General features: G+C 42.5%; 1 protein-coding gene across 11 annotated transcripts in view; it reads right to left on the reverse strand.

The window, feature by feature from the left end:
- The window catches only part of LOC105480631 (DDB1 and CUL4 associated factor 1), a 110,360-nt gene that overhangs the window by 6,192 nt on the left and 86,835 nt on the right, over window positions 1-17,333 (reverse strand). For all 11 annotated transcript variants that reach the window (XR_011620060.1, XR_011620063.1, XR_011620061.1 and 8 more), the window contains 6 exons: window positions 14,150-14,383; window positions 13,478-13,571; window positions 12,810-12,914; window positions 12,520-12,593; window positions 11,920-12,021; window positions 2,534-2,786 (listed from right to left, as the gene is read on the reverse strand). Coding sequence is in view for 7 of the 11 variants with exons in the window: in XM_071091788.1 (XP_070947889.1) it covers window positions 2,534-2,786; window positions 11,920-12,021; window positions 12,520-12,593; window positions 12,810-12,914; window positions 13,478-13,571; window positions 14,150-14,383 (862 nt within the window). In the remaining 4 variants the exon portion in view is untranslated. The remainder of the gene's footprint in view (window positions 1-2,533; window positions 2,787-11,919; window positions 12,022-12,519; window positions 12,594-12,809; window positions 12,915-13,477; window positions 13,572-14,149; window positions 14,384-17,333) is intronic.

Raw genomic sequence — 17,333 nt, forward strand, 5'->3', positions numbered from 1 at the left:
GAGAAAACCTCCAGGGCTTGGGCACCAACTCCCCTCTGGTGGTCAGATCATAGGACGCCTTTCTCTACCTTCCTTATCCTTTCCCCATTCTCCAAGTGTTGAAGTGACCCAGTCCTAAACCCTGGTTGGGACCTCCCATTCTGAAAGGTCACTAAGGCAAAGACAATCTAGGTATAATTAATCCCTGTAGTGTTTAACCTATCACTCCACAACATACAGGCTTCGGAGGCAGGGCTGACAAGCACAGACACATAAAGATCTCAGAATCAGGCCAGGCGCAGTGGCTCACGCCTATATCCCAGCACTTTGGGAGGCCGAGGCGGGCGGATCACCACGTCAGGAGATCGAGACCATCCTGGCTAACAAGGTGAAGCCCTGTCTCTACTAAAAACACAAAAAATTAGCCGGGCGTGGTGGCAGGCGCCTGTAGTCCCAGCTACTCGGGAGGCTGAGGCAGGAGAATGGCATGAACCCGGGAAGCAGAGCTTGCAGTGAGCCAAGATTGAGCCACTGTACTCCAGCCTGGGTGACAGAGCGAGACTCCGTCTCAAAAAAAAAAAAAAAAAAAGTCTCAGAATCAAGGTGTTTCTCTTCCTAGAGCCAGTGCTCTGCATCTGGAATCATCAAGTCCCCGCAGACTCCAAGGCCTATGTAAAGGTACATGGGGGCACATGGGTGTAGTTTGCTATCATTTCTATGGCTTTCACCCTATCCTAAAAGGGCTCTTCATAAGCCCAGTAAGGTTCAAAGCTACTGCTCTAAAGGATTAGTGTGAGGCAAAACTATGGGTGCTAAGAATGCTCTGCTTGCTGACAGCAGCTGGGATCTTCTATGAAACACAAGAAGAGCTATGGAGTGTGCACCAGATGCCACCTCTGCATCTCCACCTCAATTCTGAAGTCCACTCTGAGACGTCCTCAAGTTGTGATCCATTATTTTCACATTGTAAATATTCTCATAAAGTAACAACATTCTCATAACTGATAAGAGTTAAAAGTTTTCCAGATTATACCTTTGGCTTGAAAGAAGGAATTTCCTAAACAGCTAAAAGAGGTAGTAATTGTACAGGCCAAATACAAACTGAGTGGCTTTATATTCAAATTAAGAATGGAATAATTAAAGTGATGCTGTCTTATTTTGGGAGCACCACCATCAGCTGGCCTGCTGTTTGCTGACCCTGCCAACCTGCCCTGCTAACTACCTGTAATTGAAAGGAGGTATAACTTGTTTCCCATGTCTCACTATTCACATATGACAAAAACGTTCATTAAAACTTGCCCAATGTCTGACCATGGCTTCGGCCTACTCCACTGAATCACCTCAGCCTCCAAGTATGAAAAAACAGAAGTTGATCAACAGCAGATGAACAGATAGAAGACACTACCCTACCCTCCCACCCTCAAGCTTCCTCAAAATACAGCCTTGGTAAGAAGATTCATGTACAGCTGCAGAGCTAACAGGCTCTTTGAATTATTTGCTGATTTTTGCAGGATTCATTACCATAGTCAGGGGACAACTTGACTTCAGAAACCTAATGGGAAGTAACTAGAAAAACTGGAGTTTGTTCCTCAAAATTTGGATTAAGAAAAAAAGGTAAATAAAAGGAAGTGAATGAACCAGAAGCCAAAGGGAAAATATTTGTCCCTTGGCTGTTAGAAGGGATTAGCCAAAGGGAGACACGAAAGGGCTTCTCCACAAGAAGGCCTGCATTTCTTTATAATTCACCCCAAAAAGAACAGCACCTCATGAGGGGCTACTTCTGACCGATTCTAGCCCTGCCTCTGAGCAGAGAGCTACGCTTTGGCCTTTCATTCTAAGGCTAATTCTCTAAAGCAGGAGCTGACAAACTACAAGCCCACCGCCTATTTTTGCAAAACAAAGTTTTATTAGAACACAGCCACATTCATTCATGTATGTATTGTCTATGACTGCTTTCTCACTACAACAGCAGAGTTGAAGAGCTGCAATAAAGGCCATATGGCCTACAAAGCACATATATATATGTGCTTTGGAGTGCAGTGGTGTGATCTCAGCTCACTGCAACCTCCGCCTCCCAGGTTCAAGTGATTCTCCTGCCTCAACCTCCCAAGTAGCTGGGATTTACAGGCATGTGCCACCATGCCTGGCTAATTTTGTATTTTTAGTAGAGACAGGGTTTCATCATGTTGCCCAGGCTGGTCTTGAACTCCTGACCTCAGGTGATCCACCCGCCTCAGCCTCCCAAAGTGCTGGGATTACAGGCATGAGCCACCGTTCCTGGCTGCATAAAATATTTACTGTCTAGTCTTACAGAAAAAGTCTGCCAATCTCTACTTGAAAGGTAAGAGATGACAGCCATTTGGTTGGGTTCCATAGTCTGAAAGGAGAGGAGGGCAGAGATGCAAAGGTGCTTTGCCTCAAGAGACCAGAACAGTGAATCAAGTTATGGGGCACAGAACCATGGTATGGCTTTGCCCTCTAAGTTGTATAGGCACAAAAGAAGAGATTTTGCCCTGGGTGCCAAGGTTCAGCCTGAACTCTGCCCTATACTTACTGTCCCCCAGGATCAGTTCCACCTCCTCATCTGCATCAGAGTCTTCATCCTCCCCGTCCTCTCCCTCCTCTAGAAGGTTTGCTAGCTCCTCATCAGACGGAGAGAAGTCATTGTCCCCATCTTCCCCTGCGTTCTCATTATTGTCATCCTCTTCCAACTCTGCCTCCAGCAACTGGTCAGTGTCAAGCTCATCTAAATCATCGGTGTCGTCATCATCTTCATCATCATCTTCTTCCTCCTGTTCTTCCTCTTCCTAGTAAGAAAGCATAAGGTTCATTAGTACAAACACAGAGGCCTGACCCATGTGGGCCACATGGCAAGTCGACGAAAGGAACAGGGTGGGAAACTGTCAGTAGAAGGGGTAGTGATCTAGAAGAACACAGACTTCATGAGCCAGCCAGACTTGTCAGTGATGGCTGAGATAGGCACACATGTCCCCCAAGACTGTCAAAGCACCCCTCAGACAAGGATTAATGGTCACACAGCCCTTATGCAAGGGCTCAAGAAGTCTACTCGCTTCACAGAAGTCTCTCCCATCAATCTTCTAGGAACCCAAGGGGGCTCTTCCTTCTCACCTGCATCAACCAAAGCAAGGGAAATCAGCTGAGGCACTAGAAAAATCCTTTTACCTGGAATCTAAAATGCAACAGTTTAACAAAATGGAAGAACACAGCTGCTCATTATCTCCTCAGCCCTTCAAGCTCTTGCCCTTGATCTTCTAACCAAGAATGTGGATAAGCTCCTTAACCATGCTATCATAAACATTTGATCAGAACATTGCAACAAAAGACTTAAAATATAGAACACTAACAGAAACCCATATTTCCTGTTATAAGCCAAAAAGAAAAAAAAAAGTATGCTAGAGAAACTATCTTTCTTTCCATTCTTACAAGAACTTGCCAAAGGCAAGAAAATTACCAGAACATCAATGAAATACTTTGTTCTGGGGACCCTGGGCTTTGTAAATGGTACATTCTGGCATCTGCCACAGATTTCAGGTTTGCATTAGAATCCCAACTGTTTCCCTTCAAAAGGGAGAGGACACAAAGATACCCACCTCTTTGCTTTGACAGGGATAACAGGCATTCCCAAGTAAATGTAGCTGCCACTCAGGACACTTATCTTTCTGCTCAAACTTCAACTGTCAGCCTTGCCAATAGCAAAGGATTCTAATTGTTACAATAATAAAATGTAAAATTCATTTAATACATCAACCTAATGAAAGTCAAGATGGAATAAGCCCGACGTAGGCACAAAAAAATTTTTTTGGTTTTTATTATTTTAAAACTTATACTGAGTGGTTACATCTTTTTTCATTTTAAAGGTGTTAGTGCCTGCCAAGCACTTAAAAAACAAGCATTTTGTGCTTACCCAGCCATTAGAAACCAGTGTGTAACATAAGCTAGGATCATTCAGCAGGGTAGCTCCACTTCGTGGACTTCTGGTAATTTTGGAACCACCACTAGTGACTTTTTGATAAACTGTGTAATTCAGTAATTTAGAGTCTTCAAAATTTCTGCCAGCTACGTTGGAAAAACTGAGCCCCTTTTAAATACCTAGTACTCCTAATACTTGTGCAAGTGCATGTATGGTCTGTACCAGATTTTGTGGGAGCATGTGTGTATGTGCCAACACACGCACACATAGAAGGCCTGAGACTATTCCATAGCCTTGGCCACACATCCCCTCCAGAGGTGAGTGGATAAATACTAAGCATTCACCCACCTCAAAGGAACTATGAGTGTCTGGAGGCAACAATGATAAACTGAAACACAGACAGGCTCTCAGCCCCTACAAGCACACAAGCTCATACAAATAACTGGGAGAGGAGAGCAGGGTCCAAATACAGGGAAAATCATCCAAGTGCTTACCAGATTACAACTTTTGCCTCTTTTTCCAGGCATATTTTCATAGACTTGACCAAAATTAGCTAATCCACTAACAAAGTGCTGCAGTTAAAAGTAAGTAAAGAAGAAAGCATCCAGGGCCCTGTGTCTCTTTAGGCTTCATGGACAGAACATTTATATTTAAAATTTAAGATAGCACAACTAAAGGTCCATGGTTGAGTGGGTACATGAAAGGTTAAACTGCTCAAATAGGCATAGGCTGGCCAGAAAATTCATGAAGACAATTCTCTTTCATTTTGAGGAACATCAAGGGTTAGCTGATCCAGAAGAACTGAACAAAAAGCTTCCAAATCAAGAGCAATCCTGGAAAATTTTCAAGCAGGGTCTAAGCTTTGAACTACATACCATTCCAAACTCTTCCAGCAGCAGACAAATCCAAATTTTACTTAGTTTTATAGCAGAAGAAGCAGATGTATATATATTCATCCCAGAAGGCCACGAACACATCATATGTGACCATGAGAGAGGAGGGGAAATCAGTAGGAAAGAGATCTACCTGAATCTCAAGTTGAGCAGCACCTCACTTTGTTGTCTCTACTTTGTATTTATTGCCCAATGCTGATTTCTCACCATGTATTTTGTCACACATGGACATAGTCATAAACTCACTTTCCAAATTTTAAATCTGAAACCGGGATCATGAAGCAGAGGCTCACAAGACCCATCCAAAATGCTGTGGCAGAACCCAAAAGAGATTCTAGGAAGCCATTTTAGGAGCATTCTCTGCTGGTCAAGTAACTGATTGGTGGCATGAGCTCCTCTCCTTCAGATCTAAAGAATAAAGTTTCCAATAATGAGTGGTCCAAAAAGTAAAAACTAAAAATAATTATTTAATGAAAAAGCAAAGCTTAGCTGGGCACACTGGCACGCACCTGTACTCCCAGCTACTCAGGAAGCTGAGGCAGGAGGATCACTTGAGCCCAGGAATTCAAGGCTACACTGAGCTATGACTGTGCCACTGCACTCCAGCCTGGGCAACAGGGTGAGATCCCTTTTTTTTTTTTTTTTTTTTTTTTTTTTTTTGAGACGGAGTCTCACGCTGTTGCCCAGGCTGGAGTGCAGTGGCGCGATCTCGGCTCACTGCAAGCTCCGCTTCCCGGGTTCCCGCCATTCTCCTGCCTCAGCCTCCTGAGTAGCTGGGACTACAGGCGCCCGCCACCGCGCCCGGCTAATTTTTTGTATTTTTAGTAGAGACGGGGTTTCACTGTGGTCTCGATCTCCTGACCTTGTGATCCGCCCGCCTCGGCCTCCCAAAGTGCTGGGATTACAGGCTTGAGCCACCGCGCCCGGCCTTTTTTTTTTTTTTTTTTTAAAAAGGTTGAGCACGTTGGCTCATGCCTGTAATCCCAGCATGTTGGGAGGCCGAGGTGGGCGGATCACAAGGTCAGGAGATCGAGACCATCCTGGCTAACACGGTGAAACCCTGTCTCTACTAAAAATACAAAAAATTAGCCGGGCATGATGGCAGGCGCCTGTAGTCCCAGCTACTCAGAAAGCTGAGGCAGGAGAATGGCGTGAACCCGGGAGGTGGAGCTTGCAGTGAGCCGAGATCATGCCACTGCACTCCAGCCTGGGTGACACAGCAAGACTCTGACTCAAAAAAAATAAAAACTTTTTTTAAAAAAGCAAATTTTGTTGAATCCTGACTCAACTCTGACAACATTTAGATAATGTTTTGGATCCAGGGATATTGTTTTTTTCAATTCTCTAAGACTTCTTTTAGGGCTCCGAGGAATTCAGGGTCAGGCCATTTTAAATTAAGGTACTAATAAATTTCCCTACAGAAAGAATTCTAAAACTCTTCTCTCCTTAGTTCCACCTACATCAATTTCATGGTTACCCAAAGCTCCCAAACCCTGCAGATAAACAACTCACCCCTTTCCTTTACAGAAAATAGGCCAACTGGCAGAAGTTCCTTCTGCTGCTCTCTGGTCCCCTCCACATCTAAACCTGCCTTCAGCCCTGGTCTGAGGAGGAAGCATGCTGCCTACTCCTGCTCTGGATCTCAGCCAACCCTGAGACCCTGTTACCACAGACACTGTTCTCATCCCCACCTCACCACCACCTTCACACTGGCTTCTCACCTTCCACGCCAAGAGGTTCAGTTCTCCCAAACCTAATAAGCTCTCAATCTACATAGGCTTCAGATGCCTTCTATCTACACTTTGGTCGGGCATGGTGGTTCATACCTGTAATCCCAGCACTTTGGGAGGCTGAGGCGGGTGGATCACCTGAGGTCAGGAGTTCCAGACCAGCCTGGCCAACATGGTGAAACCTCATCTCTACTAAAAATACAGAATTAGTCTGGCATGGTAGCACATGCCTATAGTCCCAGCTAGTTGGGAGGCTGAGACAGGAGAATCGCTTGAACCTACGAGGTGGAGGTCTGGGCAACACAGAGCGAGACTACGTCTCAAAAAAAAAAGTCATTCAAATCTGATCCTGATCTTTATGTAACATGTCATATTTTGCTAAATGTATAAATGCCTACTTTTTTAAAAAATACTTTTTCTGTACTTAAAAGCTATAGGTTCACTTTAGGGTCATAAATGTTTGTGTTTTTTTTTTCCTCACTGGCAGAATCTAACTCAAGTTACATTTTAATTATTTAGGAAAAAGAGCCTTTCAGGAATCATCACATTCAGCTCTGACCAGGTATGTGTAATCAGTAAAGACTTTTACCATCTGCTTCTAGGCAGTGGAGAACACACAAGAAGCACGGCACACGGTGTGTCCCAAATGCCAAAATGGAGTGGAACATAGACAGCATTATTCCTTTGTTGAGCTTTTTCTTATAAATTTAAGGTTAAGTATAATTAGCTAAAATGTATTGGCTTGTCAAAATCTAGGAGCAATGATCAATTACTCATCTTCAGTTTTATAACTTTTCTAAAAGCCAAATCAAAGATGAATGATTTCTAAAAACACAGGCACCAGGCCTGGCGCGGTGGCTCATGCCTATAATCCCAGCACTTTGGGAGGCCGAGGTGGGCAGATCACCTGAGGTCAGGAATTCAAGATCGGCCTGGCTAACGTGGTGAAACTCCATCTCTACTAAAAATACAGAATTAGCTGGGTGTGGTGGTGGGCGCCTATAATCCCAGCTACTCGGGAGGCTGAGGCAGGAGATCTGCCTGAACCTGGGAGGCAGAGGTTGCAGTGAGCTGAGATCGCAACACTGCACTCCAGCCTGGGTGACAGGGTGAGACTCCGTCTCAAAAGAAACAGATACCAAACTTCTAATGGATAATAATGAGCTTTGATAGGTGACTAGCTTATCTCCACTTTCATCAAATGCCTGAAGGTAGGCAGACTAGCAGCCTCGGGAACCAAATATTTATGGCTGTCCAATACATTGTGTAGGTTTTCATTCATCTAGATACAGCTGTACCTTTCATCCTTTCCTCTTAATCTCCAGACTTATTTAAGCATAAGGACAAAGGACAACTATTTTATGGCACGTCAATTATATCTCAATAAAGCTCTTTATATAAGCTGGACCATTTTATTAGATGGCGGCTGATCATTCAGGTTTCTGAATTTATTTTACTATAATGAAAAGGCAAATTCAAAGGTGTTGGTCACAGGTGCCTGTATCCTTGAGCCATATAAGTCATATCTGGAACATCTGAGAAAACCTGAGAACAGATATCTAGACTAGGGCAAAACTTTGAATAGCAAATGATTCATAGGAAAATGTAAAGTCTCTAGTTTTAAAATCAGGTGAAGCATACAAAGCAAAGTAAAACTAGAGACTGGTTTTCCTACAAAGGAAAGTGAGTTTAAAAAAAAATCAAGCTGGCACATTGTGCATGAGAGGCAGTGGGAAGAAATTTGATGGAGATAGTTAAAACAGCCAAACCCCACCACAAGATTCTAGAAGGAGCATGGATCAACAGAATTAAGATTACAAAGGAGACCTACTCAAATAGATATGATATTATCCCAGCTGAAACATCTCTAAATCAAAAATCAAAATGCCAAGGGTTTGAGGAGATAAGCAGTTCTCTAACAGAGGTCCTTCAAACATGAAATGCACCAGATGGTCAATAAGGGCTGTAATATCAGTATGGAGTGAAACATGCCTAGATCCTAAGAAATCTGGAAGCCACAATAATAACTTAGCCATGTTGCACACCTACCCTGCCACATAGTCTTCTCTGAGCTAGAAAGCTTTCTGGCTCTTCTACAGGCTGGGCCCCAGAGCCACTCCTCAGAGTCCTCTTGAGCCTGCCCCTCTCACTCTTGGCTGTCATGCTGAGGCAGCCTCTTGCTTTCCTTCCTGCACCCAAGTCAAAAGTCCTGACCACTACCATATGCCCTTCCTAATATCTTTCTCCCTTAACTTCTCAAAAGTTAAGCAGAAAAAAAGAAGAATTAGTCAGTCTTTTTCCTGACCCAAGCCTCAGGAAATAAGAGGAGTGTAACTCTTAAATTATTCCCTTATGGTGGCCTCTTGCTTCCACAGCCAGCCACCAATCACCAGTGCCTTTGCCTCTCACCACTCCATGTGTGCAAAAATAAGGCCAACCCAGAGAATAGCCTTCCAACTCCCAAGGTGTCTAGGGCAATCTCAACTTTCCTCTGAGTTGACCTCCTGCTCAAAGACAGACACCAGGCATCACATGGACCCAGGTGATGGTTCCCAGAGAAGACTGCCGCCCACTGCCTTATAAAATGCAAGGATATGGGAGGGCTAGGATAATGATGTTGACAAATAACCCAGTTTTGGCCTCAGATTTATGCTTCAACATGTAACATCCAAGAAGCCTGATTCAGAACTGATACCTGGTAGTCATTAATAAACCCATGGAGGACAAAGCAGTCGATAGTCACCCACACCATTGCAATGTACACGCAAATGGCTTGACAACTACACCCTCTATATCGACCCAAGAATAAACTACGTCTTGTTTCATGATAACTAACATGAAAAAGTAGGCATTAAGGGAGTGAGGTGTGTAAGGTAGCAAACTGAAGTGAGAATAAAAGAATAGGCAGTATTAAGAAACCCACTCAAGGCAACCACATAAAATTTGGAGGACCTAATACCAAGTTCTGCTACCCAGAAAGACTAGAAACATGTACAAGCTCTAACAGCACAGCGCTCAAGAAAACACTAAAATTCATGTCACAAATAAATCAAAGATCTCAAGGATCCATCAGAAAACCTCTCCCTTCTACGCACATCTCATAACTCACATGAGCTTTAGACACTGCTGGCTCCTCTCACCCATGAAACCAAGGCCCCTATAGAGCCCATATAGCTGGAAAGCAGCAAAGGAAAGCCTTTCTACACTAGGAGATCCTTGGCAGCATTTGGTGAAGTTGTTTCAAACTCTACAGCCTAATTATCCTTTACCAGGCCCTGAGGAAAGCTCTGCTGTGATCCCACAGTGGCCACCAGCTGCCCACCACACAAGAGTCTCCTCACTCTGCTCAGAAGCCTATTTCTGCAGATCATGAATCATCTTGGGCCTCTAATAAAACGCATGCTTAGGCAGGCAGAACAGTGAAGACCAAGAGAGCACACACAGGGGATTTTAGGTTGAGTCTCTGTTCTAGCTTTTTCACCCAGGTGTATTTGATCCAGGTATACTGTGTCATCTTTGATGTACAGGTGATGCAGTATTCAAAGGATTTGATTTACAGAACAAATTATATGCTCATAACCTGTAACTCCCAACAGTAAAACACATAGCTAAATCTCAAACTAGCTAAATCTCAACAAAACACCCTTGCTTAGTCCGTACTAAGTCCTACTAGAAATAAACATGGGTCCTTTGCCCTAGTATTAGACTTGCATCCTTACAAAATTACCATTTTCAAAAATTCTTGCTTTTAAAGAATTATTTTAAATGTAAGTACAAGCTATTTCGAAAGGACACTAAGAGAAAACTATTACATTAGCCCTAACCATTGAGCATGATTTATCAAAAAGTAGGGGAGGGATGAGGGCAAGAGAGTTGTGGCAATGCAAACTGAGGGAATTGTACTTTTCCCGGTCCTGTGATGCCACTGCTCCTCATCCAGAGCACCTCTGTGCCCTTAAAGAGGAGACAAAGCTGGCTGGGCATGGTGGCTCATGCCTGTAATCCCAGCACTTTGGGAGGCCGAGGCGGGTGGATCACCTGAGGTCAGGAGTTCCAGACCAGCCTGGCCAACATGGTGAAACCCCATCTCTACCAAAAAACAATACAAAAATGAGCTGGGCATAGTGGCACGTGCCTCTAATCCCAGCTACTCAGGAGGCTGAGGCAGGAGAATCGCTTGAACCCTGGAGGTGGAAGTTGCAGTGAGCCGAGTTCACATCATTACACTCCAGCCTGGGTGACAAGAGCAAAACTCCATCTCAAAAAAAAAAAAGAGACAAAGCACCAAGACTAAAGAATACAATAGTGGGGGGGAAAACAGAAATGAACTCAAGAACTGGGAAAGAAAACATTTTTAGTTGCTTTAATATCTGAAGAGCAAAGTCAAATCCTAGTCATTCATTTTCAACTTTATAGTACTCACTCAGCAATAAATACTTCTCAGAAAAGTAGACAAAAGAATCTGCCCTGGAGAGTGTACTCTTGGAAAGAGAATGTGGTGTGAGCCCTGTAGGCTGGAAAAAGTCTGCTGAAACTCAGAAGTTTGAGAAACTCTTCAGAACCCATACTGACACACCACACAGGCAAGTACCTAGCATAATACAACCACAAATTAAAATTCCCTATGAAAACAAAATGCAAAGACTAAGGGACATGATATTATCTACCCACATTTTATATATGTTTAATTTCTCCAAAGCATCAAAATCTTATCTTTACCTCCATCTCACCAAAGTGACTGTTCTGTTTTTTATTGACATTGGGAGTATAAAGGGATGCTTATCTGAAGCCAGAACAGGGCACAAAGAAATCTCTAAATGAAAATCAGAGATTGCTAGGATGAGTGCGGTGGCTGACGCCTGTACTCCAAGCACTTTGAGAGGCCGAGGCGGGCAGATCACCTGAGGTCAGGAGTTCGAGACCAGTCTGGCCAACATTGTGAAACCCCGTCTCTACTAAAAATATACAAAAATAGCCAGGTGTGGTGGTGGGCACCTGTGATCCCAGCTACTTGGGAGGCTGAGGCAGGAGAATCACTCGAACCCAGGAGGCAGAGGCTGCAGTGAGCTGAGCTCGTGCCATTGCACTCCAGCCTGGGCAACAAGAGCAAAACTCCGTTCTCAAAAAAAAAAAAAAAAAAAAAATCAGAGATTGCTAAACTTTAAATCGATCTGCAAATGGAATTTACAGGACCATCAGATACTGGTTAAAATCTTGTAATAAAATTTCTTCTGAGTTTCAGTCATCAAGGGTACATGACAAGCCTTATGAATGTGGCAACAGGTAGCAAAGGCTGAACAGACCTTTAAAACCTCCTACAGCAAAAAGCAGAGCATAACCTCTATTAAGCACTGTTCAGCAGAAAGAAATCTTGAAGACCACTGACCTGGTCCTCCTCTTCATCCTCATCCTCTGCCAGACGCTGCCTGCCCACTTCATACAGCCTGCATACTGTGTCCATGTTCAGGGCATCCATGCTGCCTTGATTCTGAAATAGAACACCCAGTCCATAAGGAGCAGTTAGTTTTCAGAAGGTCCACATCCACGCCTCAGCCCTGACTGGTGCCCATGACCTTGACCCTGTAATTATCAAAGCTTCTGATACCCTAAATTCTTGGGCTGACTCTGAAAATGTTATACCTAGGACACATAAAGGGGAATAAAAACAGAATGAAAAGACTTGGTGAGGAACCATCACCCTGGGAACAAACCCGGTGAGAGATCCAGATTCCTCTGAGAAAGGGATGACAGTGTGAGTCCAGAAAAAAAGGAGATAGGATGCTTTAAGCTGTCTTATATTGGGATTTTCTTACTATTTCTCTGTGTACTGTACATCTCCCAAGCCCCATCAAATGAATAGGTTATCAATAATCTACCTTCAGGAATGTATTGACTTTACATCTTATATCAGACAAAATATGGTACAACTTGAAAATTATCCTAAACATCAGAACAAAAGAGCAGGGCCTCTGCAAGCTCCCTTTACCTCAATGACAGCAAGATAGCAGTCTTTGGTGTCTGTACACAGGTCAAAGATGTTCCGTTTCACATCAATGGTTGCTGGAAAATAGAACATGAGAAGACTTGGGATTGGACTATTGCTGTGACCCTAAAACCCGCTTTTCCTCTAAAGGAATTCAGGATGATTGCTCAAAAGTATTTCCATAACTCCTCTGTTTTTCAATAAAAAATTACAGGCCTCCAGAAAATGAAGGACCTTAAATAAGGAACACCAAAACATGACAACATGATCAATGTCTGTCCCTTTTTGCTTACCTATAGGTTTGTAGTCAGTTGCATTAAATGTTCGGAAGGATGACCCAAAGGGGCTTTTCATCCTCTCTTCCATTAAGTCATCTTCATCATCTGCCTGCAACATAGCTTGAGCGGGGGTTGGGGAGGAAACACTATTAAGAATCACAAACATCCCCTCTTCACAAGTGCAGAAAACATTAATGGCCAATCAAAACAATCTACTTGTATATAGGTTTACATACAGATTCCCTTGTACATAAATCTACTCTGCATCTACTTAGCTCCTCTCAGAGCATCTTCCTTGCATATCCCACCTATTGTGACAAATAATATCCTCAGCCTCTCATCTACCTCCAAGAAGTGTTACAGTACTTACAAGACTTACAACACCACAAGAGAATAAATGCAAAAGCTCTTAAGTTCATAATGACACACTGGAAAATACTGCATGAAATTTCTTTCCACACAAGATTTCCTTGTTATCTTCAAAGTCAGCTGCCTTTCACCCTAAATCAACATTATTTTCATATCTTTTGTCACCATTTGTACTACCAATTTTTTATCTTTTATGTTACAACTCTCAAATGCTTTCTAGTTCACAAGTGAGAGATGGTTCCAAAAAGAAGTATCAAATGAAGTGAAGGGGTAGAGCAGAAGGAAAGAGAACAATGAACAGTAAGATTTATTACCTCCATACATCACTGTTCCCGTGTGATTGAACACCACGCGACACTGATCCAGAGCAGGAACAGTATGCAAAAGATGAAAAGTTCGAAGGTCCCACTAGGAGGGGAATGGTCAAGGAAAGCTATTTTACACAAAACTTATCTAATCTCATGGGAGGAAATTCTAAAATATCACTTTTTTTCCTCCTGCCAGGTATTGACACTTTAAAAGTCAATGAGATCGAGGTAAAACAAATACATGTAGAATGCATATTATTGCATGATGTCTCTGAAAATATCCTAGGGTATCCTCATATACAGGAATGCTTTAAGAGCTCTTTTCCTCCCAACAGTAGTACTTCATTTTCCTCTTATGTGGCAAGTGATTTTTATAGTGCAAAAGTAAAATCCTTCTGAAGACAGATAAGAGCTAACTGAATTTTTGGAGAATTGGGAGGTAGGAAACTGGTCACTCTTACAAACACATAGAAAACATGCTAGTGAAAGTTGTCAGTAATTACTAACACTGGCAACAGTGCTTTGGAGATTTCACTAACATTTCAAACCAAAGGACAGGCACCATATTATTACCAGTGTGGATACTTTAACCAGGTATTGGTGTAAAGATAGAACACATTATTTCTGCACCACAAACCGGACAACAAATGGAAGGTAAGACATGATTGTAAAGGATACAATCTCAGTATTAATGATCACCTCCAGTCCATTTGGATGGAAAACACCACTGATGTTCATATTGAACTTGTCAAACTTGTGGATGGCCTGTGCAGAGCGGACATCCCAGAGGACGCCATCATTTAAGACAAGATCATCTGTAGGATTAAAGGTGGCACAGTTCCTCTTGTAGTTGTTGGCAAGATCTGGGTTAAACAGAGTCAACAGCTTGTTGCCAGTCTGAATATCATAAATCTTTAGAGAAGAAGGGGTGGGAAGAGAAAAATCAGACCAATCCATCCACTGACAAATTTAAAGAGAAAATGTGCAAAGTAGTTTCTAAGATTAACACACAAATTCTCCACATGGATCAATGATTACCACAGAATACTCCTGAAGGGTTACTTTTTGGAGAAAGGCATCAATGAAACACCCTTTTCTCCTTAAAATCACCCAATGTACATATTTTAGCCCTGCCATATTAAAAGTTTCCAAAGTCTATATAATGTACAACCCATGCAGAGACCAGATCTTTCTCATCAGCTTATAAATATGCATGCTGTAACATTTCCAATCTTTAAAAAAAAAAAATTCTCCGTTAACATAGGAACAAATAAGGAGACACCAGAAGGAAACAATCAAACAAATCCAGATCATGGGAAAAGAAAACTAGCCTGGTATCTTCAAAAGTCAATGTCATGAAAACTGGAAAATTAGTTCTTGGCTTTAAAACATTAGTAAGACGTAACAACCAAATGCAGTATGTGAATCACGGCTGGATCCTGGTTGACAAAAAAAAAAAAAAAACTTAAACCAAACACGTCAGGAACAATGAAAAAACTGAGTAAGTATGGACTGGCTATTAGATGATTATGTAGCGGATTATAAATTTTCTTAAATTTGGTAATAGTGTCATTGTGTAATATCATTGTTAGGAGACACGTGCTATAAGACTTAGCCATAAAATGTCATGACACTTGCAATTTCAAATGGTTCACAAAAACACATTTCATGGAAAGAAAATATGACAAAATATTAAATTGATGAATCTATGTAGTAGGTATATGGACTATTCTTTTCGTTTCTTTGTATATTTTAACATTTTCAAATGAAAAGTTGAGGGGGAAAATCTCCCTCCACCACCTCCCTCTTTTTTCTTTTTTTTGGCCAGACCTATGTGAAGTTACTTATTGATACGTTTAATCATTTATTATATCACGGAGAGGCTTATACCTTAATTACAGTTGGTAACTAAGAAAAACTATTGACTGGGCCTGGATTCCTGTTGTAGAAGCAGAGATTACAAGGTACCTTCTTTATCAGTTGACCTTGTTGATTTTTTTATTTTTAAGTTCCAGGATACGTGTGCAGAATGTGCAGGTCTGTTACATAGGTATACACGTGCCATGGTGGTTTGCTGCACCTATCAACCCGTCATCGAGGTTTTAAGCCCTGCATGCATTAGGTATTTGTCCTAATGCTCTCCCTGCCCCCATGCCACCACCCAACAGGTCCCAGTGTGTGTTGTTCCCCTCCATGTGCCCATGTGTTCTCATTCTTCAACTCCCACTTATAAGTGAGTGAGGACATGCGGTGTTTCGTTTTCTGTTCCTGTGTTAGTTTGCTGAGGATGATGACTTCTAGCTTCATCCATGTCCCTGCAAAGGACACCACCTCATTCTTTTTTATGGCTGCATAGTATTCCATGGTGTATATGCACCACATTTTCTTTATCCAGTCTATCGCTGATGGTCATTTGGCTTGGATCCACGTCTTTGCTATTGTAAATAGTGCTGCAGCAATAAATATACATATGCATGTGTCTTTATAGCAGAATGATTTATAATCCTTTGGGTATATACCCAGTAATGGGATTGCTGGGTCAAATGGTATTTCTGGTTCTAGATCCTTGAGGAATCGCCACACTGTCTTCCACAATCGACGAACTAATTTATATTCCCATCAACAGTGTAAAAACATTCCTATTTCTCCACATCCTCTCCAGTATCTGTTGTTTCCTGACTCTTTAATGATCACCATTCTGACTGGTGTAAGACGGTACCTCATTGCGCTGTTTTTGTGTTTTGTTTTGGGGTTTTTTGTTTTTTTTTTTTGAGATGGAGTCTCACTCTGTCACCCAGTATGGAGTGCAATGGCGTGATCTCAGCTCACTGCAACCTCCATCTCGCTGGTTCAAGCAATTCTCCTGCCTCAGCCTCCCAAGTAGCTGGGACTACAGGTGCGCACCACCATGCCTAGCTAATTTTCGTATTTTTAGTAGAGACAGGGTTTCACCATGTTCGCCAGGCTGGTCTCGAACTCCTGACCTCAGGTGATCCCCCCACCTCGACCTCCTGAAGTGCTGAGATTATGGGCGTGAGCCACTGTACCCCACTCTCATTGTGGTTTTCATGTGCATTTCTCTAATAATCAGTGACACTGAGCTTTGCTTTTTTTTTTTTTTTTTTTTTTTTTGAGATGGAGTCTTGCTCTGTCACCCAGGCTGGAGTGCAGTGGCATGATCTCAGCTTACTGCAAACTCGGCCTCCTGGGTTCAAGCAATTCTCCTGCCTCAGCCTCCCGAGTAGCTGGGACGACAGGCGGCCGCCACCACACCTACCTTTTATTTGTATTTTTAGTAGAGACAGGGTTTCACCATGTTGGCTAGGCTGGTCTGAAACTCCTGACCTTGTGATCTGCCTGCCTCAGTCTCCCAAAGTGCTGGTGGTATAGGCATGAGCCACCGCGCCCGGCCTACGTTGAGTTTTTTTCATATGTTTTGTTGGCCACATAAATGGCTTCTTTTGAGAAGTGTCTATTTTTTGATGGGGTTTTTTTTTCTTGTAAATTTAAGTTCCTTGTATAAATTTGTTTTAAGTTCCTTGTAGATTCTGGATATTAGCCCTTTGTCAGATGGATAGACTGCGCAAGTTTTCTCCTATTCTGTAAGCTGCCTGCTAACTCTGATGGTAGCTACTTTTGCTGTGCAGAAACTCTTTAGTTTTAATTAGATTCCATTTGTCAATTTTGGCTTTTGCTGCAATTGCTTTTGGTGAAATCTTTGCCCATGCCTATGTCCTGAAGGTATTGCCTACGTTTTCTTCTAGGGTTTTATAGTGTTGGGCTTTACATTTAAGTCTTTTTTTTTTTTTTTTTTTGAGACGGAGTCTCGCTCTGTCACTCGGGCTGGAGTGCAGTGGCCGGA

This window comes from Macaca nemestrina, chromosome 2 (assembly GCF_043159975.1).
Source record: "Macaca nemestrina isolate mMacNem1 chromosome 2, mMacNem.hap1, whole genome shotgun sequence".
NCBI lineage: Eukaryota > Metazoa > Chordata > Mammalia > Primates > Cercopithecidae > Macaca > Macaca nemestrina.